The sequence below is a fragment of the Rhinatrema bivittatum genome, chromosome 9 (genome assembly GCF_901001135.1).
Source record: "Rhinatrema bivittatum chromosome 9, aRhiBiv1.1, whole genome shotgun sequence".
Taxonomy (NCBI): domain Eukaryota; kingdom Metazoa; phylum Chordata; class Amphibia; order Gymnophiona; family Rhinatrematidae; genus Rhinatrema; species Rhinatrema bivittatum.
Window position 1 is genome coordinate 137,848,024 of NC_042623.1, and position 25,740 is coordinate 137,873,763.

Here is a 25,740-nt window from a genome sequence, read left to right on the forward strand (position 1 = left end):
GGAGCTTTTTCTGTCTGGGCAGAGCATGCCAAGCAACCAAAAATAGCACTAAAAGGTAGTCATTTATTATATTAATGCTTAACCCCCCAAACGCATTGACGTAGAAGCACATTGTACAACTGCACCGCACTGTTTCAAAAGAAGGTTTGGATTCGGTTTACCTTATCTTTTTAATAGCGTCAGAGATCAAACTAATTCCATTGGGTGTCAGGATATCTCTCAAACAGTAACCTATGCTCACATTTTTTTTTTTTTTTTTTACTGTTTCAGCATTATTTCAAATGCATTAGTTTCAGCATTAGTTCAAATTTATATTTGAAAGGAGATAGAAAACTGAAGACTTGTGCAGACACGTTAACCGTTTGCTAACGCGTAGATTTCATAGTATCAGATTTATTGCATTGGATTTTACGTAGACTTTACATATATTCCTGTCTCTACAGGTAACAAAGCACGAGTTGTGCACAGCACTAGCAAAGTTATGTTACCTTAAAACGTATTTCAAAGGCTGCAAAGTAACTTTGTAGATAAATAATGTCACATACGATGGAAGGAATCTGAAGCAATATTGGAAGAAATATTTTATTAGGGAATTTTACAAAGCTAGAAATGACAACAAAAGTGCTAATTTATTCTAGAAACATTGGTCCCAATTTGGTATTATGAGACAATTAACTATAAGTTTACATTAAACAGAGCATCATTTGGAACTGGCCCCGGTCAAAATAACCCTGCATTTGGAGAACCATCCCAAGCACAGATCCGTCTTTTTAGCCAGGCCTTTGCTGAACACATAACGTTTCACTTTGCTTTTTACAGAGGCTGAATAAAAATAATTCCATTTAGAGTTTTTTTCTTTTTAAATGTCTTTTTCTTGTAGGTGAACAAACTGGATGCAGACCTAAAGAGTTACTCTCGCGGATTGCAATATATTCTTTTTACACACTAACAGATAATTTGCCAAAATATTTTAGATTTACCTTTCAATGTTGCACGGTAAATACCAGTTTTGCCTACAAATAGTCGGAACATCTTGCTTTGGTACTGGACTCTGGAAAACCTTCTAATTCTAGAAGTGCATTCGTTTCCCTGGACAATCTTGGTGAAACCAAACCATCGAGGGCGCAGCAGATGAACTTCTCCACCATCGTTTGCCAGGCTGACGCGCCCCTTTAACAGATCAATTTTAGTCCAAAATGTAACAGTGCCAAAAGGAGAAAGAAGCGAAGCGACGTTAAGACTGACAGGGTGCGAATGGTTTTTAAATTACGTTAGACAGCACTAAAAAAAAATCCTGTCCCTTTTTTTTTGTGTGTGTGTGTGTCTGGAGTCTACAGCCTAAGACAAGAATAGAAAGAAACCGACCTCCAGTTTATAAATCAAGTACAGGAGAAGAACAGACCTTCAAGAAGTTCCGGTGCCGCTGTTTTGCGGATGAAACAGGGACACACACGCGACTTCAGTCAAAAGATGGGGAAGGGGGGGGGGGGTTCTTGGGGGGGTTCCCCCGTTTCTTCTCCCGCTGTCTCCGAAAGCGTTCGCGCCATCCCCGGGGAGCGCGGAGAGAACGCCGGCGGCGGCGGCTCCTCAGATGTCTATCCGGGGGTGCAGGGCGCTGCCTTTGCTCTCCGGCTCCCAGTACGAGCAGTGCATCAGGGACAGCTCGGCCGGCTGGCGGGCGCAGGCGAACTGCAGGCCCGCGCCGGGGGGGCCGGCGCCCGGCGGCGGCGGCGGCGGCGGGGCCGGGCTGGCCGGGCTGAGCTGCTGCGGGTGGTGGTGGTGGTGGTGGTGGTGGGCGGCGCCGCCCAGGCCGTTGTAGGAGTTCACCATGCCGGGCAGCGCCATGCCCTGCACCCGGGCGTAGGGCCCGCCGCCGCCGCCGCCGCCCATCTGGCAGGAGGCGTAGGGCACGGGGGCCGGGGGCTGCGCCAGGGGCCAGGAGTTGTTCAGGAAGGTGGACTGCAGGTACTTGGGAGGGGCCAGGTAGCCGTAGCCGTCGCCGCCGAAGAGGCTCTTGCCGGGCTGGAAGTGGGTCGGGGGCGGCCGGAAGGGCCGCTTCATCCTCCGCCGGCGGCGGTAGTTGCCCTTCTCGAACATGTCCTCGCAGGCCGGGTCCAGGGTCCAGTAGTTGCCCTTCCTCTCGCCGCCCCCTTCGCGGGGCACCTTGATGAAGCACTCGTTGAGGCTCAGGTTGTGGCGGATGCTGTTCTGCCAGCCCTTCTTGTTCTTCTCGTAGAAGGGGAACTTGCTGATGATGAACTGGTAGATGCCGGAGAGGGTGAGCCGCTTCTCGGGGCTCTCCCGGATGGCCATGGCGATCAGGGCCACGTAGGAGTAGGGAGGCTTCTGCGACGGGTCCGGCTTCTCCGGCCCCTTCTCCTGCCCCGGCTCGTCCTTAGCCCTCTCCGGGTCCTTGCCGACGTTGGGGTCGTGAGCCAGCAGAGCCACCGGGTCCTCTGCGGGACCTTGGTAAGTGGCCATCCCCCGCCGGTCCGCCCTTGCCAGCCCCCCTCCCCAAAAAAAACGAGCACCAGTTTCCCGGCGGCCTGGGCTTCCGCGGTTCGGAGTTCAAAACCAGACACTTGCCGGTGCCTTGGGGGGAGGGTGGGATGCGCTCTTCGAAAAGAACAAACGACGGCAAAAAAAAAAAATAAAAAGAAAGAAAACCAAGGCGAAATCTTTCCAAAAAAAAAACGCGGGCAAGCGGCGATTGCCGGGGGGGGGGCCCTCTCCCTGCGGAGCCCGCGTCCGAGCGCCTACTGAAAGGCTCTGCCTCTTGCCACTGTTTTTTTGAGGAGGCGGAGAAGCGCCGGAGCCGCGCTCGGCCGGGCTCAGCTTAGCCCGGAGGGGGGTCCCTGCTCGCCGCTGATTGTCTGCTCCTGGGCCAGTTCCGCTTCCGTCAGCAGCCCTCCCCCCCCCCCACCCCCACCCCCCATCGCCGCTCACGCACCCGCCGCTGCCCCGAGTCCCAAGCCCACTCCACCCCCTCCACCTCCAGCCCAGCGAAAACAAACAAACCAAAAAAAAAAAAGCAGCCCAGTCGTTTGACGGATCCAAAGGTAGCGGCAGCGGGTAATTGAATTATTTTATCTTCCGAGCCTGTCTTTAAAGCAGATCTTTAAAAAAAAAAAAATGCTACACCTTTTTTTTTTTTTTTAATCGTAGCTGCCTAGAAGCCACAGAATTATTCTTAAAGAATAATGCATAGTTACATAGTGAAACGTCTGGGTGCTTGCAGACTGCCCAAAACAAGTAAGCGTCGGCTGCTTCCAAAACCCGGAGGGTGGTGGAGACTCCGAAGGAACGAAAGTAACCCGGATCGTGCCCAGTTATGCTGGTTTTTTCAAAATGCATTTGTCTGGACTTGCGTCTGCAGTGGTTAACTTGCTTTCCCACTCCGAGGATGCCTGCTTTCTGAAGACGCAGTTTAACTACCAACTTCTACCCCCTCAGCCCTTTTAGCTGGAAACAGGGTCTCAAACTTAAGCAAAAGATCTCATTCCAAAGTGCCGTGCCCCCCTAGATGGAAAAATACCTAAGAGAAGTAATACGTACTGCTGGGTTTTTGTTTGGAAATACTATTGGTCAGCACCGAGGCAGTCATAGTTATTAAATCTGTATGTGAATTAAAAAAAAAAACAAAACAAGATTTGTTCGTTGCACTTTATATGAAAAAGAACCGATACGGCGAAAATCCTCTTTGCAAACTCAGCTTAAACCATTTCCACAGGAAGCTAATTAAAAATGGAGGTAAAACCCTTATTTTAAGCAGTCTGAGCAAACACGGGGAGGAAATGCAAAAGTGTTTTGGTTTTTTTTTTTGGAGCAAAAATTTCCACAAACTAAAGAATATAAAATTATTTATTTTGCAATTTTAAACCATGAATTAATTAGGATTACCTATCAAAAGGTTCTTGCTGTACACGTCAAGGTTCTGATGCCGGCTCGGGAAAAACCTCTTGCAAATAAGTCCTTCGCATGTATTGGATTGCACTGAATCGAGCGCCGACGACCTGTCAAGAAGTTGGACTAGTTCCTTAATAAAGACAACTCTGTACTGATTAGTGAAAAGGGCACGTAAACATAGCATTCCAAATATTGCCCCGCCGCTAGAACCAAATACAAAATATGGCTGATTTTGATATAATCGTACATGTGGCATAGTATCTGTCTACCTGTAGATACTTTAATAGTAAGCAGGCATGCTGACCCAGGAAAACCACACATACAAAATCTGCCAATCATCTACTTGGATGATTGATCCGAATACAAATATTTTTTTTCTTGTCTAGAATTTGTACATGTGATACCGCTATCAGGCATCTGGGCAATCTGTGTACCCAGATCATAGCGATGCCGAGATATTTGACAGACCTTGCATTAAATTCTGACCCTAGAGAAACAATCTTGCTGCATCTAAGGCGTTGACTCAGTTGTCTGTAGGTCCAAAAAAAAAAAAAAAATGCTGCAGATTTTGTGTTTCCTTTTTTATCTAAGCAGTTTTGCCTCAGACAGAATACCCAGGAAAGCTGGTTTGCACTATAGAAATTATTAATGCTAATAATAATAATAATAGGAATAAAATCATTAATTTGCTCTGCATTTTCTGTTCACTTTTTTATTTACTTATTTGATTTATATTCCTTCTTTCAGGCCCTTCAAAGCGGATTACATTCAGATACTGAAGGTACTTTTTATATTATTTATGGTCTCAGACTCGCATTACTCGGATATTTAACTTTTTGTATATGTCACATTAATATATCCTATTATATATTTATTTAAATGGTATGTATTTAGCCATGATGTCCTAAAAAAATAGAATATTATCACATTTTCAATATTCTATTAAAATATTCACTTTTCTTAAAACTCTACCATCTGTGTCTCTCTCTCTTTGTTGGAAGAAAGAAAATATACAACTGGTACATATGTGTGCACTGTGGAAAATAAACTCCTTTAGCTCTGCATAGAGCTTCCTGTTAATTTATATGAAAACTACGCTCTTCTGGCATGGAGGATTTCCTTTCATGAAGAATAAAAGATCACTGTCAGAACATGAGATAGAAAGAGAGAGAGAGAGAGAGTGGATATCATGAACCAGAAGCAAAAAGTTCCACCCAGAATTAAGAGTCTGCTTTCCCAGGTGTGAGCCCCTATGGTTGGCAGGTAGGAGTGGATCAGATAAAATCCACCCTGCCAGAGCCCTCAATCCTCCTAAAATTATGGTGTGAGTAGACCACCAGTAACAACAATTTTTCACACATACATCACACATACATGCACAGAAACACAGACTTGCACTTCTAAGCCTTATTTCTCTTTGGAAAGTAGGATAATACAAATGGGGAAAATATTGCTTGAAGAGCAAGGCTCCTATTGAGACCCTGCGGTTCATCTACAAACTTGGCTGCAAAAGTAACAGAGTGTAGTGGTATTTAGTGCTGCTAAATTTAGCACTAAAGAGAGGTGATAATTAATACTAGTTGGGTCCTAGGTGCATTGCTCTCAGACCTGCAGATTAAAAGAGTGGTGGAAAATAGTTCTCCCGCTCTACTGAGGATTATTATAAAGATGGACAATTGAGATTCTACTTTCGCTCTAAGGTCTGGAGTACTAACTGTACCCTTCCTTGGACACACTAAAGAAGTTGTATCAGCATTGGGAGTACTGTACTCCATACCTTAGTGATTTTTAGAATCCATTATTGTAGTAGGGTCTTTTTAGATTTTCCAAAGAAACTTTTGCAATATCTGCAGTTCATGTAAAATACCTTGGCTAGATTAATTGGACTGATCTTGTCGGATTCGGTGGCAGATACAACCCGAGCTCAGCTGTTTGTGAGTTGGTTTTCTAAAAATTAATAAAATTGTTTGAACATAATTGGAAATCTGAAAGCACTGGAATCAGATACTTGGTTACTTAAGAAACAACATTGGCTCCCTGTGCAATTTCACATTCAGTTTAAGATCTTGGTTTTAGTTTTTAAGGCTTTTGGTGATAAGCTTATTGGGTTGCAGCCCTCCCAATTGGGCCTTCTTGCAGTTCGGGGATTCGAGAGGTGAACTAGGATTGTTTCAGTCACAGCTCCAAAACTGTGGAATGATCTCCTTTTAGAGGTAAGATCTGTGGATGACCGAGCCAGCCTTTGTAAATTGCTCAGCCTTTGCTGTATCTACCAGGGACTGAGTGGCTATTGGGTTTCTGCATGCATTATCATCCTTTCATTCAGTTTGTATTGTTATATCATTTTACATTGTTATATATATTAATTTTGCTGTTTTTTTGGTTGTAAATTGTTTTGAGATTTTAGAATGATTTCTAAATGTAATAATAAATGATTAATAAATACATAAATAGAAAGTCTACAAAACTATCCCAAGTGAAAGCAAACCTGAAGCTTAAAAAAATTCAAAGTGGGGGAAATTTTGTAAACCATTGCAATTAAATTTGTTCTTGGAGGAGAAGTCCTTTAACTGCTATTAATCAAGTTTACTTAGGGAATAGCCACTGCTATTAATTGCATCAGTAGCATGGGATCTTCTTAGTGTTTGGGTAATTGCCAGGTTCTTGTGGCCTGGTTTGGGCCTCTGTTGGAAACAGGATGCTGGGCTTGATGGACCCTTGGTCTGACCCAGCATGGCAATTTCTTATGTTCTTATGTTCTTATTTAGCAGTTGTAAACTTGGAGTGTAAAGACACCTGCGAAGGCATAATATGATGGGAAGGGGCATGTAACTTGGTTTCAGTAACTTCCATGCTGCCCTTTGATGCTCCTCTGGCTCTTCCTACAATTTCAACTCCAACAGAAAAATTCCTGCCAGAATTGCAGATGTAAGGCAAGGACTGGAGATGGGAGAAGTGCTGGAGAGACATGCATATACATTTTACATGGGGATGAGCCAAATATGTCTCATGGTGGTGCTGATGGTAGTGAGAGAGAGTGTGTGTGTGTATGTTTGGAGGTCATGAGTTGAAGCAGATGATCATGTCAGAAGATGGATTGCTTGGCACAACCTGGCTGGTCCCATGGTGGGACTGAGGCCAGCAAACTCTGAATAGGTTGAATAGTCAGGTTCAGGGGCAAGCAGGTGTTCTGAGATTATAGGTGCTGGGGCCCTAGATCCCTTTGTGATATTCAAGACAATGGTCACAGTGCTCGACATCTCTGGCCCAATGCCTTTCCATGGCTGCCTCTGCATGGCCACCTCGGCTCTTCCCACACGTGCCACCTTCCCCAATGCTGGTGGATGGGTGGGGGTGCTAGGTAAGGCTGCATGAGGTGAATATGGCAGGCCTTGCCACTGCCAGCAGCTTTATCAATCACAATGAAGGGTGGAGGGGTGTGCTCAGGGCGGGTTGGCAATCAAAAAGTCTATTTAGGAAAGTCATTAGCTGCCCTCCTCCTTCAGAGTCAGAGCTTCTTCTGGTGGTCTTCAGTGTGTCCCTTGTGGGCAGCTCTGGTTGTTCTTTTTTTTTTTAATAAAATAAAACAAAATAAAATAAAGGGGGAGGCAGGTCTCAGTCTGCTTTGGGCCTGGCCACAGTGGTACCCCTGGTCTGCAGGAGGCTGCTGCAGATAGGACTAAGTCCCCTACAATCAGTGAGGTAGGATCTGGTGAAGGTAGAAGTTGACACCATGATCCCCTATTGGGGGAATCTGAGGTGCACAATTTAATTTGCTGATCTTACCAAGATGATTCAGTTAATAATATTGTTGATGTAATACAGTTTAGTTGTAGCTGTGAATTTCCAAATAACGCATTCTGTTTCAGAACTCTATTGCATATGTTACTATAGGGTGGGGATGGGAGAGGAAAGAATGGGATTAGAGGTAGTATGGGGAGCCCAAAAAGTGTGGAGCTCATTGAGTCATGTGCAAACTCCTGTAATGAAAGCTGAGGCCCTGTTTCATTCCTCTAACATGACTTGTGTTGGCCAGGTTATTTGGGGTGGGGGAAGGGCAGCAAGGGGCGGTGAGGGGAACAAGGCCAGTGCATTAATTAAGATGACAGCGGGCAGGCAAGAGGGCAGGGCTACCAGAGTTATTAAAATCAAGATGCGGCAGTAAGACACCTTATTGAGTTACAAACTGTAACATGAACTATTCCCAGCACTGAAGTATAAATTGGGTCCTTGGTTGAATACTGGCAGTAAAGCAGTTCTAAATTAGCTCCACCAAAGCTAAATTTAGGAAAGGGTTGTACCTGTTTTTGCTCTGATTTAAAACTTATACAGTTATAGCAACAAAATAATCCCATTGTTTCCCGTGGGGGAAACTACCATTTCATGACTGGTGTACACCTGTCACAAATAAGACTTCAAAAGTTCATACATTTTTTCCCAGGGCACCAAAATCTCAGTCATGCTATTTCGTGAAAACATTAGACGTTTGCAAGCAAGAGGTAGCTTAAGTTCATCATTTTTGTAATATTTTAAAGTAGCACTTTCTGGAAGCTGAAATGTGCTGAAGTGCTGCATCTTTTATTTTATTTTATTTTTTAACAGTGTTTCTCAGTTTTCATTAAGCACAAAATATAAAAAAAATGCCAAGTAGTTTAGCAAGAAAACACCAGTTAAAATTTCCCCGATATTGTTGACAGCTGCAGTGTGAATGGAAGTTGTGACCAATCAGAAAACAGTTGACTGTAATGTGGCCAATCAGAAACAGCAACTATTGGCTTCCTATTCACAGTGCAGCCAGGACCCGGGAAGAGAGGACAAGAAGCAGCTTTTATATGTTTATTCTCAGTGCCTATCTGTAGCAGCATGTTATTGCCAGCATTATTACAACTGCTACTATTATGAGACATGTTTGCAACGCTACTAGTCTTTTGGCGACACTATTAATACACACAGTAGCGGAGTTTGTGGTAAGTAAAACAAACTCTGCTACTGTAATATGGATGGCTGTGTTAAGCAAAATTCATATGTGTTATTAATGTACCCTCTTTGCTTTGTTACATTTCTTGTTCACAAATGATTTCCAGACTTATGCTTGGACTGTAGTTTATAGGCTGTACTGCTTGGAGCCTACTTTTCAGAATTATTCATCACAAATTACCCTTCCTTGGACACAGTGAAGAAGTTTTTATCAGCATTGGGAGCGCTCAAACTCGCTCTCCTGCGTAGTCCGAGAGTAGAGTTGAGTTTCACGTTTCCTGTCCCGTTATACTTGGAGCGATTGTGTGTGTGAGATGCAAAGGTATCATCGGCGGGAGCCGGGAAGAGCTGGCGCTTCCTGCCTGGGGACCCTTGCGGACTTTAGAGAGACAATAAAGAGTTCCGCCTTGGAGAAAGCTTCCCCTTCAGCCCTGTGAGGGGATCTCTCCGCGTCAAGAATGACTGGAGAGGGCCAGAGGGAAGCAAGGGGACATTTCCAAGGAGATCAGTCGGAAAAGCCTAAAACATTCGGTTAGGTCAGAAGAATGCGTTTTACTACTGAGCCCCACAATCACCTGGATGTGTGTTCTGAGAGCAATACACGCGCTTAATGTTCACGGAATTATTCCTAAATGATTCCGATCTTGTGTGTGCTACACCAGTCATCACATCGACAGAATAGAATTCATAACCCTAGCAGATGTGATTGAAAGAGCAGCCGTCAATTGAGGGTCACAATGGTTTTATGTTTGACAGCAAGATCTTTCCAAGAGGTATTTTTTTTTACACTTATTTCAAACTGCGCTCATGAATACGGACTTGTGAAATGTCACCTTACTCTGCCATAACTCGTCTCATTAAAGTATCGTTGAATATTCATTTTCTTCACTTTCACATGATCTACTGATAAGGCTTTCACCAAATAATCGACCCAGGGTTAACAGTGACTCGCTGTTCATTTCTAATCCAGGGGCTTTTACAGCTACACACACCTTATTTGTTTTCACCAAGGGGCTCTCATGAGCTCGGCCCCCACTCCCTGGCCCTTAGCGGTTCATTGAGGGAATTGCACTGACATTAAATGGACGGCGCCAGCCCACGCTGTTAGAATCTGACGGTCATGCACCCCTAGCGACGGAAATAAGGTCCAATTTACAAGAGGTCGCCAACTGCGCCCTAATTGCAGGCCGCACAGGTAGACTTTGATTTGAGCATTCACGGCGAGGCGCAGTAATGGAGATCGGAGTGTGCGTGCAGAAGTCCTGCAGTGCAGCCCTGCTTCAGCTTATAAATGCACTGCCTTGGTCCCACCGTTTATGAAAACGTCCTCCGTGTTTGCCAAACTGGGGGGGGGGGGGGTGTTTTCGCAGCGTTTGAGGGCTGCCGTGCGTAACTGTCCCCATTGGGAACAGTTTTTGTATACCGTCTTATCTGCTTAGAAATGGACGAGGAAAAGTTATTTGACCCACCGAGCTGTAATCAGCAAGGCCGAGTCCGTGCCGACAATATTTATAGAGCCAGCGCTTTCAAAACAGTCTCTCAGTAACGCTGCTTATCCTTAATCAGTGCCGCCGTGCATACCGGCGCTATTCTGTGTTGCCTTTCTAAGACTCAAGTGCATTTTTTTTTTCCTAATGGGGAAAACCCTTCAGTTTCCCCAGAATGAGCCCCTTTGCGGTCATAAAACAATTCAGGAAGGAATTCTCGAGCGCCCCCTGCAGCACCTCGTAGGAGTTGGTAACTCAGCGAATATCATTTACACCTCGTCTGCATTGGAGTGGACGCCCCAGGGCATCCCAGGAAACAATTTATAAGTCCGCGCTAACTCGGCATTATAAAAGTCAGATTTCATTTACAAGGGGTCGCGCAAATGCCTGCCTTTCAGGTACGCTTTGATTTTAATGTTCAAGCAGGATGAATATTATTTGCTGACAGAAAAAAAAAACAAAAACAAAACAAGCGCCTGCCTTTAATAATCTTCCGTACAAATGTACTTGTACTGAAAATCGGGGGCAAATCTGGTTGCAATATTGGTTTCTTTTTTTTTTAATTCCTCACTTTGCAATCATCTTGCTTCGCAGCCTGGGGGTTGCAGTACACGGCTGCGTATCTTGTTCGACACCGAGGGGAAGATGCCACTTCAGCAGTGCTAAGGCCGACACACAGTGCTATGAATAGAGCTGGCCGCGGCCCCAGTTCCTTTTAATTAGCGCCTCGATACCGCTGCCAAGAATCTTTTGCTGCCTCCCCTTTGACTATATCAGGTGCCAAATTTAGTGCCTAGGTACGAGCCGGCACAAAATCAGGCTGCGCTTGGCCATTTTTGTGGCCAATTTGTAAATCAGCCCCATGAAATACAGATAGCGACAATGCTTTACCAAGGTTTTTGACTGAAAAAATGAGCATCTTATTGGGAAAAAAAAAGCACCAACGGCATTGTGAACAGATTAGGATATTTCTGTATTGATGGAAATGACATCAAGCTGTAGAAGTACAAAAATGTAGCTGATGTTGGGGAAAATAATACACATTTTTCTTCTTTCTCAAACTTATAACACATAATGTAACCAAAAAGTCTCTGTGGGAAGAGGGTATCATGATGAAGAGATCTCTGAATATTTCTTTTTATAAAACCAAATTGTGTGTCCCCTCCAGAATTTACTCAACATCTTAGAGAATCTAGCTGTTTAAAATATTAAGTTGTTTCTACTTATCAGGCTCATAAGGACTTCGTGATTTCTTCTGTATCGGTTTCTAGGAGCGACGTGTTTAACTTACTAATAAGGAAGGAACAGGGTAGCAAAATTGCACCCAGTGCTGGAACAGGCACCAGTACTTCTGCCAGAACTGGTCCCCCAAATGACTTCAGAAAGAATAAAAAGATATGAAATGCATAAGCAAATTGTATTTTATGACAGAACCTACAATGGAAGTGCTCCGGTAAGCTTACCTGGAACTAGCTCTAAAAGTACATCTGCCCCCTCCCTGCATATTTTAAAATGCCAAACTGCATCAGAAATAGGTGCTTGCATTGCAAATTGTTTTGCGAAAAGTTTTGAAAGTTCAAAATGCAAACCCCCTTAAAAGCTTACACTGCTCCTAAGTTTAATCTAGTCGCCCAAATCCTGCAGTGGTGCGGTAAGACCAGGGTTGCCCCGTCACTCCTGGCTGGGCCAGATCAGCTCACCCCCAGCCAGGGGTCCAGCTGGCAGGAGGAGGGGCGCTTCATAGTGAGTCCATTTCCACTGTGCCTGGGGCCAGTCTTGCAGTATGAGCCACAAGATCACAAAAAGCACGGTTAATGGTAGGCCCCAAAGAAATGGGAGCCACTCTACCATGGGTAGCAGGGAGAGGGATACTTCATTGGATGGTGGAGGGAACAAGAACAGATGGACCTGCATGGGGCGGGGGTGATGGTGGAGAGATATGATTAAAATCAAGAAAGCCATGGATTGGGAGAACCGAGGTTTAATTTAGGGAAACAGGCGCAGCGAGATGCCGTTAGGTGGGATTCTGCTGTTATAATGGTATTTAACAGTGCAGTGGGTTTTGAATTTATGCTGGTCTCTTTGCTCCAGTCCAATTGGAAATCGTCAACAACATTACTCCTTTCCTGCCCCCATGCCACTCAAAGCCAGAAGCCAAAATAATGCACATGAACAGGGAAAACAAATCCCTATATCTGAACCTCACAGCTTTAGTTTCAGACCGCAATAGTCCATTCGTATGTTTTCTTTTACAATACGTTTAACTGAAGAAATTATCTTTCCTGGCCAAAATTCATCCCGGCCAAGCTCTATATTTGACTATTTCCAAAATCAGGCTTAAACAAATATAACCTGATCCTTGGATTAAATGTATATTGGGGAGACATAGGGGTTCCTTTACAACCTGCGGAGTGATTTATATACCAGCACTGCACAGAACAGAAATCCTACCGTGGAACTATTTATAATCCAGTGGTAGGACAATGGGTACATTACAATTGTAAGGACCCGATTATACCATCTATTATCATATAAGACTCGCATCTATATCCTATATCTATCACACATGACAAATATGAAGGAAAACAGTATAAATAATCAAATCATAAATAGGAAAGAATAAAATATGTTTGACGATTTATACTATGGTTTTCCCACATATTTGTCATGTGTGATAGATATAGGATATAGATGTAAGTCTCATATGATAATAGATGATGTAGTTGGGTCCTTACAATTATAAATGAATGAATGTATTTTGGCACCCTAGAGTGAATCCTTCGATTCTTTTTGTTTACCTATAGGTTTTCATATTTGGTAGGACAATGGGTACCATTTATACAGTCCTCCTTGTGCCGGTTCTAACTCTATCGGCATATTTACAAAGCAGTGCTAATGCGAATAGTACTGGGCTTTTGTTGTTTTTTTAAAGGTGAAGATTAATCGTGTGTTTGCTTTCATTTCCATTAGTAAGTGAAGGTGCGAAATATTCTAAATGCATGGAATTTATTGTGTGAGGAGGACAGATCTATCCAAGCAACTGAAAAGATTTGCCGTTTGTGACATTTGACACTACAAATTTACCGCTGCTGAAAAGTTTGAGTTTTTTTTTTCAAAGCTTGAAGGTTGTTATACAGAATTATTCAAACGGAGGCAGTTTTGTAGTGGTGCGTTCGCTTGGGAAGACAATAACTTCCTGAATGATCTCAAATCGGCAGGGTTGAAACAGGTACATTTTAAAAGCCGGGTGATCACATGAATTGGGGGATAGGTGAATTAATCTGGCTCCAGTCCGCTGACCTAATTTTAAAAAGCGCCCAGATTTACATCTAAATGCTGCAATGCGCATATCGTGAACATTCTCAAGGCGTGGCCTGGTCTGGGGGGAGGGGGGCGGGGCATGGGCATTTCGGGGCATGGGCATTTCGGGGCATGAACCTGAAATGTGCCCATAGTTATGTAACCCCACGCCCCTGGGGTCTCCTGCTGCCTAACTTTATTTCTGCTATGGATGTTAACATTTAGTTAACATTTAGGAATATCTATGGGGATTTTAAGAGTTGGGGCTAATTGGGGGAGTGAAGGCTATCAAACCAGGGGTGTTGGAGGACTCATCTCTTAACTGGGTAAACTGGGGACAAACTGGTAAAACTGGCAATGGTGGCGCATGCTTCTTTTAAAATCCCCCAATTTACATGGTAGAATCTGGATTTAACATTTGGTGTGTATGTGCCCGTGGCTAGGCTATTTTATAACGTGTGCATGTCTGTTATAAAATGTCTGTGCCCCTGGGTGCTGGCCCACCTATGGGCACAAATATGCGCAGGTGGAATGGTTTGATAGTTACCAGCCTTGTTGGTGCTATTTGGCTTCAGAGCCAGCCCTTTTTACATAGCCCATGAGTTGTGCTCTAACACCTGATCGTACCTATGGGGTGGTATGGTTTATGCTGCAGCAGGCAATGTAACCCAGAGCTGCCCTGAATAGTGCTCCAGTTTGTAAATTATCCCCTATGATTCAGGGTGCGCTTGTTTACAAGGAGCTGGGTGTGAATCCAATGCTATAAATAGTGCTGGCTTGGCGCTCAGCCCCATAGTTTAGAGGTGGAAGCAGCGCAGTGCCGAAGTCTGCTACCACCACAGAAATAAGTAGATGGGAAACCTACAGGACTGTCCACTGTATAGTGACTCTCGAACTTTGATGAATTCTTATTTTCAGAGTCAAGGATAAGGATAGAAACAATGTTACCACTTTTTTCAGCAGTGGTAAATTTGTAGCACCAAGAAGCATAGACCTGTACTTTTTTTTTTTTTTTATTGTTGTTGGTAAATCTCATTGAAGAGAGATTTGCCCTTCCCTTGCAATTCATTTTCATACCCTTACAACGTTATGCATCTTCATTACCACATGGAAATGAAGGTACACTTAATACAAGAAGTAAAACAATGCTATTAGTCTTAACTTAAAAATAAGCCATCAAAGACCAGAACATTAACACATTGTTAATGAGTCCCAAAATTTGTCTTTTTTAAGGTATATTTCATAATGAATTAATACACTTATTGCTTTGATTGATATTCTTTGTGTCTGTTTGCCTGTCTATGCTGTGCTTCAATGGACTTGCACCGATTTTGGTAAAACTAGAAAGGAAATGGGAAAACAAAATGGGGTAGATTTTAAAAGGTTGCACGTGGGCGTACATGTGTGTGCGCTACCCGGTGCATGCACATGTATACCTGGGGTGTGCAGGTGTGCACAAGTTATAAAATCAGGGGTCGGTGCATGCAAAGGGGTGCACAATTGTGCACTTTGCACGTGCCGAGCCACGCAGCCTTCCCCCGTTCCCTTCCCCCTAACCTGACCTTCCCACCCCTTCCCCTAACCTTCCCCCCAGCCCTTCTCTAACCCCCCCCAAAAGTTTTGTTTTACTTTTTGCACCTGCCGGCCATTTGCCAGCGTGCGATCCCCGGCACAGCAGCAAATGGCCGCTGCGCCAGGAGCCGCTGACCACGCCCCTGCCCCGCCCCTGACCGCTCATGCCCCGCCCTCTCCCTGCCCCTTTTTTGCAAGCCCTGGGACGTACGCGGGTCCTGGGACTTTATGCGTGCTGCCAGGCCTTTTTTAAATAGGCCCGGCACTCGTAAGGCTGGTTATGCGTGTAAATCTGGCCCAGTACCTTTACTATCTTCAGTGAATTTCATTCTTCTCCTTCCATATTTATTTTGAATGGACGTGACTTGGGGAGGACAAATTCCAGAGCCATTTGCACTCCTGAACTGGCTGACTGAAAATTACCCTCTATCATTATGGATAAAAGTTTGCACAGCGGTTTAACACACTTACTTTTAGCTGCATTTAGGAGAGGCATTTTTATGACTATGTTTCGGGTGGAATCAGACAATAATGCATGTAGATTGTATTTTTGAGCCTATGCATGATATTTTCCATAGAAAATCTATCCACACAAAAAGCAAGTGCAAAAGTCCAGATGGATATATACACACATACTTGGTGCAAAGTCTGTGGATAAAAAGTGCCCATGGACTTTTAACTAAAGCAGACAGTCTAAAAATTTCTAGGGTTGTGCATTCATATGAAACAAATGGATAATACAAAATAGGGGATTCTTTGTGTTTCATTTAAAATATAACAAACAGACAGTGCCCCTAAAAATAACAAACATTTTCATTTGTATTTGCTTTCAGATCCCATTCAAGTCTAAGGGGTAAGCAAAACTGAGGGTATTTTTTTCCTACTCAAGGCAAGCCATTGAAACCAGACAGAATGCAATCAGGATGGGAAGGAACGGGACCAATCAAGGCCAAGTAGTTTTTTTTTTTTAACCAGATGGCATCCGCAAGGATTGACAATGAATTCCTCATTTTTTAAATACAAAAGTAAAAGCAATGTGTAACTTTGAGCAGTCTCTATTTAGTGGCCAGACATTTCTCTGTCATTTCAGACAGAGATGTTGTGTTACTGAAGCTTTTTCTGAGACCCATAAAAAAAGAAAAAAAATTAAAAGGTAAGGAAGAAGAAACAAAACAAGGAGAACCTGGCTTTTGTTCTCACAGGATCACATACAGGCCGATACAGTACAGTGCGCTCCGGCGGAGTGCATTGTTAACCCGCGTTTGGACGCACGTTTTCGATGCCCTAGCTTTACCCCTTATTCAGTAAGGGGTAATAGCGCATTGAAAACGTGTGTCCACACCCCCCCCCCCCCCCCGAAACTAATAGCGCCCGCAACATGCAAATGCATGTTGATGGCTCTATTAGTTATTCCCTCGCGATTCAGTAAATAAAATGTGCAGCCAAGCCGCACATTTTACTTTCAGAAAATAGCGCCTACCCAAACGTAGGTGTTAATTTCTGCCGGCACTGGGAAAGTGTACAGAAAAGCTTTTCTGTACACCCTCTGACTTAATATCATGGCGATATTAAGTCGGAAGTTTCAAAAGTTAAAAATTAATTAAAAATAATAAAAAAAAAAAAGTAAATCGGCCCGCGGCTCGCGGGTTGAAAACCGGATGCTCAATTTTGCCGGCTGTCAGCAGGTTTCAGAACCAACGCCAGCAAAATTGAGCATCGGCTGTCAAACTCGCTGACAGCCGCTGCTCTTGTCAAAAAAGAGGCACTAGGGATGTGCTAGTGTCCCTAGCACCTCTGTTTACCGCGGGCCCTAATTTGAATAATTTGTTTTAGTGAATTGTGCTCGCTCGCTCTCCTGCGAACTTTACTGTTTCGGCCTGATTATTTAATCTGTCAAGAGTTATTGTATCACAGAACAGGCAAGAATAAGAGAGTGTGTGTTTCTGTAGCCCAGAAAGAGATCTGTTTTATTTTAATAGCTATAATGTCTCTGTCCACTGACTAGGAAGAACACCAGCCTTTCATTTCTTTGTTCTTTCTGATAGTCTGTATGTGGAAAAAGGAAAAAGTATATACTGTGTGTGTGTGTGTGTGTGTGTGTGTGTGAAAGAGAGAGACTAATTCTCCCCAACTTGTGTCACTTTCTACATAAACATAGTAAACAGGCAGTGTGTGGCATGCTTTGTAACAAAAGAGACTGGTTACAATCTCTTCTGCTGTCAGTGTGTCTCCATACTAGTACTGGTGTACACAGTACTACAGTACAAGTACACTGCATTTATTGTAACACTAAAAACTCCCAGCCACTAGTAATGACTGAATGACTTTCAACCACAATGCCATAGAAAACGGGATGGCTTTTTCTTCAAAGGGACCTAGGGTGAGCACAAGTATCACTACTGATAGTGGTGAGAAGACCAGAACTCCCCTTCCTAAGATTAAAAGAGATTTTATTTAGCAGGGGGAAACCACAGGCAGGGTTGGGCAAGAAGAGGCTTAAGCTGGAAAAGGTTCTGCCACCTTCTCCCACTCTCATTTCTGTTCCTATAGTCCAGGGGCAGAATAAGGCATTCAGTAGAGGATGCATCAGTAGTGGACCATGCAAAAGCAGCATAGCATTCCTTCCTAATTCCTCCCCAGCGTGTCTGCCGCAGATACTTGCAGAAAGTACTGATTAAGATGAATCATGTGAAGGATTCTCAGACTCGGAGGATACTGAATTTCTAATAGCTCAGCAGGTTTTGGGCAGTCTATTTACTAGCGGCCTTCTTCTTGTAGGCAGCCACAAGAGGCAGAAAATGATGCAATCAGGGCAAAGAGCACCCCACCAGGAAGAGCAGGTAATGGAGAGCGAGAGAGAAATCCCTGGTCTTTTCCCTCTTGGTCTATCCTCAAGTACCTGAGCAGAAGTACTCAAGGATCCAGAGAGGGAAAGAATATCCTGCGAGTCATCCGAGGTGTGGAGGCACTTTAGAGTAGCACAGGACCAGTAGTTTGCAGAATGCATTCACTCACTGTACCACTAGTGCAGTGCTTCTCAATGCAGTCCTTGGGGCACACTTAACCAGTCAGGTTTTCAGGACATCCACAATAAATATGCATGAGATGGATTTGTATACAGTTAAGGCAGTGCATGCAAATCTATCTCACTGAAGGAAATGCCACTAATAGAGGAAAGATACTGGGTCATCTAATAAACAGTGGCATAAAGCATCAATTTTTAAAAAAACAAAACAAAATACCCATTAGCACTGGTTTCAGGGGAGGATTCCAGTACTAATCTGGGGACTCCATCTACCACTCAAAGTAGCAGCAAGAACAGAAAATCCAGAAAAAAAGAACATAAGAACATGCCAAACTGGGTCAGACCAAGGGTCCATCAAACCCAGAATCCTGTTTCCAACAGTGGCCAATCCAGGCCATAAGAACCTGGCAAGTTCCCAAAACCTAAGTCTATCCCATGCTACTGTTGCTAGTAATAGCAGTGTCTATTTCTAAGTCAACTTATTTAATAGCAGGTAATAGACTTCTCCTCCAAGAATTTATCTAATCCTTTTTTAAACCCAGCTACACTAACTGCACTAACCACATCCCCTGGCAACAAATTCCAGAGTTTAATTGTGCATTGAGTGAAAAAGAACTTTCTCCGATTAGTTTTAAATGTGCCCCATGCTAACTTCAAGGAGTGCCCCCTAGTCTTTCTATTACCTGAAAGAGTAAATAACCGATTCACATTTACCCGTTCTAGACCTCTCATGATTTTAAACACCTCTATCATATCTCCCCTCAGCTGTCTCTTTTCCAAGCTGAAAAGTTCTAACCTCTTTAGTCTTTCCTCATAGGGGAGCTGTTCCATCCCCTTTATCATTTTGGTCACCTTTCTCTGTACCTTCTCCATCACAATTATATCTTTTTTGAGATGCAGCGACCAGAATTGTACACAGTATTCAAGGTGTGGTCTCACCATGGAGCGATACAGAGGCATTATGACATTTTCCGTTTTATTCACCATTCCCTTTCTAATAATTCCCAACATTCTGTTTGCTTTTTTGACTGCCACAGCACACTGAACTGACTATTTCAATGTGTTATCCACTATGAAACCTACATCTCTTTCTTGGGTGGTAGCTCCTAATATGGAACCTACCATTGTGTAACTATAGCATGGGTTATTTTTTTCTATATGCATCATCCTGCACTTATCCACATTAAATTTCATCTGCCATTTGGATGACCAGTTTTCCAGTCTCACAAGGTCTTCCTGCAATTTATAACAATCTGCTTGTGATTTAACTACTCTGAATAATTTTGTATCATCTGCAAATTTGATTACTCGTCGTATTTCTTTCCAGATCATTTATAAATGTATTGAAAAATACGGGTCCCAATACATGTCCCTGAGGCACTCCACTGCCCACTCCCTTCCACTGAGAAAATTGTCCATTTAATCCTACTCTCTGTTTCCTGTATTTTAGCCAGTTTGCAATCCATGAAAGGGCATCGCCACCTATCCCATGACTTTTTACTTTTCCTAGAAGCTTCTCATGAGGGACTTTGTCAAATGCCTTCTGAAAATCCAAATACACCACATCTACCAGTTCACCTTTATCTACATGTTTATTAACTCCTTCAAAAAAGTGAAGCTGATTTGTGAGGCAAGACTTGCCTTGGGGAAAGCCATGCTGACTTTGTTCCATTAAACCATGTCTTTCTATATGTTTTATGATTTCGATATTTAGAACACTTTCCACTATTTTTCCTGGCACTGAAGTCAGGCTAACTGGTTTGTAGTTTCACGGATCATCAAATCTGACTATCTAGTTCCTTCCTTCAGTGAAGAGAAAGGCAAGCAGCCCCCAATCCCATGTCAGTGTGAAGACACCATGGAGCAAATGGTGAGAGTTACCACATCGCTCTAAGATAGGCAGCATCAAAGGTGGTGACATGGTACATCAGGGAAATCATGCCATGGATGACCAGCTCCTGCACATTGTGAAAAACATGGGATTTAAGAAGATATTGCACCTCTGAGCCCCAAATTATAAAGTTCATCCTGAACAACATTTAATAGATTATCCTCACCCTGTACACTGAATGCATGCTCTCATGCAGGTGCAGCTGACCAAGGTGGAAAGGGGTAGCATCCATTTCACTGGCAACATCTGGCCAGCCAGAATGCTACACTTGTTTACCTTTCCCTCATGGTGAGGCAGCTGGCTGAAGCAGGGATAGGCAGCAGCTCTAGAGAAGGCAGATGAGCGGGGTGTAGGTGAGCTGTGCTGCACACCCAAGTGATGGATATCAGTCATATCTCAGGCAGTATCTTAGGACCAATAAGGAAGATGATAGAAGGCTGACAGCTACTCCAGACAGACAGGACTGCTGTTCCTGGGTTTTTTTTTTTTTTTTAAATAAACAGCAGTGTTAACATGAAAAAGGTAGTTGAAAATGAGGGTTATGAGAGGACCTATTGCTTTACAGACTTACTGCACCTAGCAGCAAAGGATTTCCAGGGAGCCAAGGAGCAACATGGCAGCTTAGTTGTGAAGGAAGTGATTGGATTTCCAGGGAGCCAAGGAGCAACATGGCAGCTTAGTTGTGAAGGAAGTGATTGAGAGGTTGAGGAAAAAAGAAGGATATTTTCACCAGAAAGTGAAGGGTGGGCAGCAGCTGTGTAGGAAGCAGTGGGGGTTCCTGGATACTAGCTGATTCCGAGTATAAGCATCAGTTGACATTCCACCTATCTAATGCTGCAGAGGTTAGTGGAGCAACAATCATTGATAAGTTAATTTTGCATCACCCCTGGAGCATTATGATTCGTTACACATGAGGCAGATGATTCCAGTCCTGAAGCTTTTTGAGGATGCCATGGAGGATCTCAGTTCCACAAGTGCCATTTTGGGTGAAGTCATTCCCATAGTCATTATGATAGAGGGTTTCTGGCTAGAACAGAGAATGGCACCAGGGATGTTGCTGTTTGAGGACTCCTTGCAGCAGCAGGTGCAAGATAGGCTCAAACCCTTAAGCGAGAAGGATACTTGCATGCCAGTCATGCTGAATGACCCATAGGTGAAAGGGAGTATTGTTCATTGGTCTTATAGTCTAATTCACTAGGAGGAGAGGCTGTTGACTGGGGACAGGAATAGAAGTGTCAGAGACAAATGGTCAGCCAGGATACAGAGCAGAAAAGAGTGAGCACTCCTCACAGTACTGTCAGAATGAGCTGTGTCAGCTACAACTTCCTCCCCCACATTTATCTGCCATTCTCCTGTGGCCACCACAGAATGGGCTTCCCTGACACATGCCATATCTACAGCAGTTGGCAGCAGGGGACATTATCCTCCTGCAGCGAAGGAGACTCCAGCATAAATTTCAGTCACATGCCAGTTCACAGAAACCATGGAGGACATGGCCACAGATCCGTTGGCATATTGGGCCCAGTATTTCCTCTCCCAGCAAAGGTGGCCCAGTATTTCCTCTTCTTCCCAACAACCAATATACCTACCGAATGGATATTTCAATGGCAAGAATATTACGAGTCCACATTATTCATGACTGGTGCCAGAATTGGTAGAAAAGTTGTTTTTTCTTAAAATAAACCTCCCTTTGTGGGTTTCTTTGAATTTGCATGTGAGTGACTAGAGGACTGTGTGCATAACTGCAGTGAACCAATGCCCATAGTTTTTGTCCTCGGCACATTGCTGGGTTGTTGCTACTCTTGGTGATGCAGTTGGACCACTGCTTGTGCCCTGCCTCTCTCCTGTTTCAGCTTCGAGCTACATTGTTGTACCACTCTTGCGACCCAGTTTTTTCTCACTCCATGTCTCTCTTACTGGAGTGCTTTGGCTACCAGAACAAAAACATAAAAACAAATGAAAAGAAAACTCTTTTTTTCATCCTTTGATCCTGGAGCCTTGTTTCTAGTGCTGCCTGGCCAATCCTTGTTCTCTGCCTCTGTCCTGGTTCAGCACCTTTCTGTTCTGTTGTGCCACTCTTGAGGCCCAGTCTGTGCCACATAACATGCTTCTCTCTTGGTTCAGTGCCTTGCTGATTTATTGTACCATGCTTGTGGCCCAGTCTGGTACTCATACCCTCTTTTTCTTTTGGCTATATTGGGATCCATCTCTCTCCAGGTTCATTGCCTTGCATTGATTTTTTGCCTCTTGCTACTGCCCAGCCTGTTCCTGTCCCTCTCGGGGGCCCGTTGTCACTGCTGGTACCATTTTGCTCTTCTCACAATGCCTCAGGGTGTTAATGCCACTGTTGGTGATGCTTTGATACTATTTTGATGCCTTGTGCTATTGTCCCTGTTAGTGCCCTTTGTCCATTTTTTGATTCCTTGGGGTCTTTATGACACTGTTGTTGGTACTCTTCGCTCCTCTTTTGGAGCCTTGGTGATATTGCTTTGCCCTGTTATGGTACCTTAGGTTATTCATAGTACTTTTGGTGCCACTTTGTCCAACTTTTTATATCCTGGAGTGTTTTTGCCTCTGCTGCTGATTCTTGCCTGCAAGTTTTCATATAGATGGATAGAAACCTTGAATTTTTTAGCCTAAAATAGTAATTACTTCCCCTTTTGACTTTAGTGGTAAATTAATGACTGAATTACACAAAAAATGAATACATATTTTAGCCCCAAACAGAATAAAATGAATCACTGAGCCAAACAAACTTTGGGCCTCATTTTCTAAAGTATTTAGAAAATTGCACTAATGGGGGGCGGGGGGTCGACCAGGGGGGGGACGGGGGACAGTCCTGCGCTAGCCGGTAGTGATCGCATCGCTGCAGTGCAATTGCTGCCGGTTTCACACCCAATAGTGCCACCATAGAAGGTGTAGTTATTGGGCACGAAATAGGACGCAAAAAGGCCCTTACCTTTTCGCTGGTGGCGCTGTCTTCATGGAGTCGGCCCTGGTGACGCCCCGACTTCTCCTCTTCCGAGGCCGACTCCGCCCCGATTTAGGTAGCGCAGGCGTGCGCTACCTTCGCAGGCTATTGCAGGCTTTTGCTAACAGCGCAAACGTGTGATAGCCTTGGTAAATAAGGCCCTTAATGAAATGAACTGAACCAAAATTAATTTCCATGCAAGGCCCTAAAAATTGCCCCTAAAATCCATCTCTGAAATAGTTAAAAATCCAATTAAATGACACTAATTCTGTATTTAAAAATAGCAAAATACAGGATGCAGTAGAGAAAGGGCCATTAACTACTTCTTCATTTAAGAGAGAAACAAAATAATGCATTGTTTTCACTTTACTCCCTTCTCCCAAACAAAAATGGTGTCCCTAAAACAAATGTTTTGCCCAAGCCAGAATGGGTTTGCCAGAGAAGCTGCAGTGGTTTAAGATCACACTTAGCAAGAAAAGACCCATTTGCTATGTATTGTTATGGTTACGTGTAAATGAGTAGATGCAATTTTCTTTTTTGTTTTTTTTTTATTGGGTTTTTCCTGAAGCAAGGAGAGTTTACATTGCCTTTCCTTGCATTTACGTTGGTGTCATTTGATGTAGATCATCATGCATATCTCAATGCACATTCTTCCAATTATTATGTTATTTCAAGGGTTTGAATATCACAGTGCCTTAAACTTGTTGGGAATTTATCATATAGAGTCGTAGCAGAAACTGAGAAGTTTCACAATTGTATGATTTTTTTTTTTTGGTTCATTTGTTGACTGACTTGGTCAGTGTTCTTCATGACACCATAGGTAAAGCTGTAAGTTCTAATGTCCTGGGTCAGATTAAGAATTGCTTTCATTACTTTGGCAAAGGGGACCCAGATAGCTACATATGGGGGTGTAGCTATTCTTAACTGCTGCAGTTATTCTTGGTAGTGTTTCGGTCTCCCATGCTTTGCTCAGCCACTGTTCCACTGCTGGACCAGTTTGCGTGTTCCAGGTCTTTGCCAGTACAATTCTTGCTGTCTGCAATAAGTGCAGGACCAGTTTAATGTGTAGGCTAAAGCTTGTGTTCCTGGCTCTGATTTGAATCCCAGTAGGTGCAATTTTCCAGAACAAAGAGCTATAGATTTGTTATGTTTTATGCTTAGCTTGTGGCTGGTTTCTCTCATGTCTTCATTAACCTCTTTGCCCGTTCACATTTTCCCTTGCATGAGTGCTGTCAGGAGGCCATATTTCTGCATCACCTAGAATGATAGTTCACAGTAGCAATGCTTTTGCTCAAAATATAGTTTTAAGAATTTAGCAGCTCTTTCCAAGTAGTGGATTTAATTTTAGCATCAAGAACAAAATGTTTTTCTAACTTTTGCCCCTAAAACTTGATAATTAAAGCTAAGTTTAAAGCAAAATGGTACAAAAGTCAATTAGCACAATTATGAAATAGTGTATCTTTTATACAAGGATTTAACTTTCTGTAGCTTCAGGAAGGGAAAAAAAGTTGAAGTGAAAACTTCTGTAAAAAAGCACTGCAAAAGTTTTGGCACAGAAGCGCTAAACTTCAGATTTGGGACAATGTTCCAAATTGCTTTTTGCACAAGGTTTACTGTATTTCCACCTTTTCTTTCCCCCAGAAGTGGCAGGAAATCAAATCCTGGAGCAAAACATTGTCTGTTTTAAATTGTGAAAGCAAACTGACCTGAAGGCTTCTTGCATTTTTTTAATTTGCCTGAAACTTAACTCTGTCTAGAGGAGTCCTGATTAACAAAGATTGTGTGGCAGACACAGATATGGGGAAAAAAAACTTTGGAAACAATGGATCTTAATGTAGTTAAATAAGCTCACAATGAAAATGAATAGGTGATGTCTTTCAATACCTCTCCTATGTTACTGCCACCTTGAAGTTCGAAGGGTAATTAAAAAGTCAGTGTCCAAGGCAAATAATTTCTTCCTTTAAGTGGAAATGTCAGATATGGATTCAGGAAGAAATGTATGCTCTGTATCTGGAAGCAAGATCATGTTTCAGAAATGATTGGAGCTAGTCTGACTCCCCATGACTCCGGCCATTATGCTATGCACTATGACACAGCAAACCTGAGTGTGAGCCTGGTGTCAGAGGTGGTCGGTAGGCTTGGGTGCTTTGAAGACTCATGGCATTCAAGCCCAGGTAAGGAGCAGAGACAGCTGTTGCTCCTGTAGTGGTTCCTGCTCAACATAGATTGATGTTGAGGGATAGTCTTGGAAGAGACTTCATTTTAGTCCTAGGGCCTGGCAAAGGTATCTGTGCTGTCTGGGTTTGCCATCTGGACTGTGTGGGGGTGAGGGTGTGGAGGTTAATGACAGAAAAATTGGGGGGAAAAAATCACTGGGACCAGGCATCAGAGCAGGGCAATGCAACTCAGCATAGCACTGTTAAGTGCTATCCTGAGAAGAATATTTTAGTGAGTGATGAAAGCATCATCTAGCCAAAAAAAAAGAAAAGAAATGTGTTGCTCTTCAGGAAAAATGGCTAAAAGAATGTCATAATTCAAGACCCCTTGCAATTTTTTTCTTCTAAAGTTTTTATTTGTTTCTACTTTCAGCAACTGGCATATTTGTTTTATT

General features: G+C 43.4%; 1 protein-coding gene and 1 long non-coding RNA gene across 3 annotated transcripts in view; one reads left to right on the plus strand and one right to left on the minus strand.

Annotated features, from left to right (window-relative positions):
• Nucleotides 1-570: 570 nt before the first annotated feature.
• Nucleotides 571-2,860, minus strand: FOXL2 (forkhead box L2). Its single transcript, XM_029616958.1, has one exon. The coding sequence runs from the start codon at nucleotides 2,479-2,481 to the stop codon at nucleotides 1,588-1,590; it is 894 nt and encodes a 297-aa protein (XP_029472818.1). The 5' UTR covers nucleotides 2,482-2,860; the 3' UTR covers nucleotides 571-1,587.
• A 17-nt stretch (nucleotides 2,861-2,877) lies between these two features.
• Nucleotides 2,878-25,740, plus strand: part of LOC115099367 — a 43,481-nt gene continuing 20,618 nt past the window's right edge. The window contains exons 1-3 of one of the 2 annotated variants that reach the window (XR_003858756.1): nucleotides 2,878-3,072; nucleotides 4,654-4,687; nucleotides 16,076-16,095. This is a non-coding gene — a long non-coding RNA (uncharacterized LOC115099367). The remainder of the gene's footprint in view (nucleotides 3,073-4,653; nucleotides 4,688-16,075; nucleotides 16,096-25,740) is intronic. The other variant, XR_003858757.1, reaches the window with a different exon arrangement.

Coding starts and splice junctions, on each gene's coding strand:
- FOXL2 (XM_029616958.1), bottom strand. CDS start 2,481: ATGGCCACTTACCAAGGTCCCGCAGAGGACCCGGTGGCTCTGCTGGCT.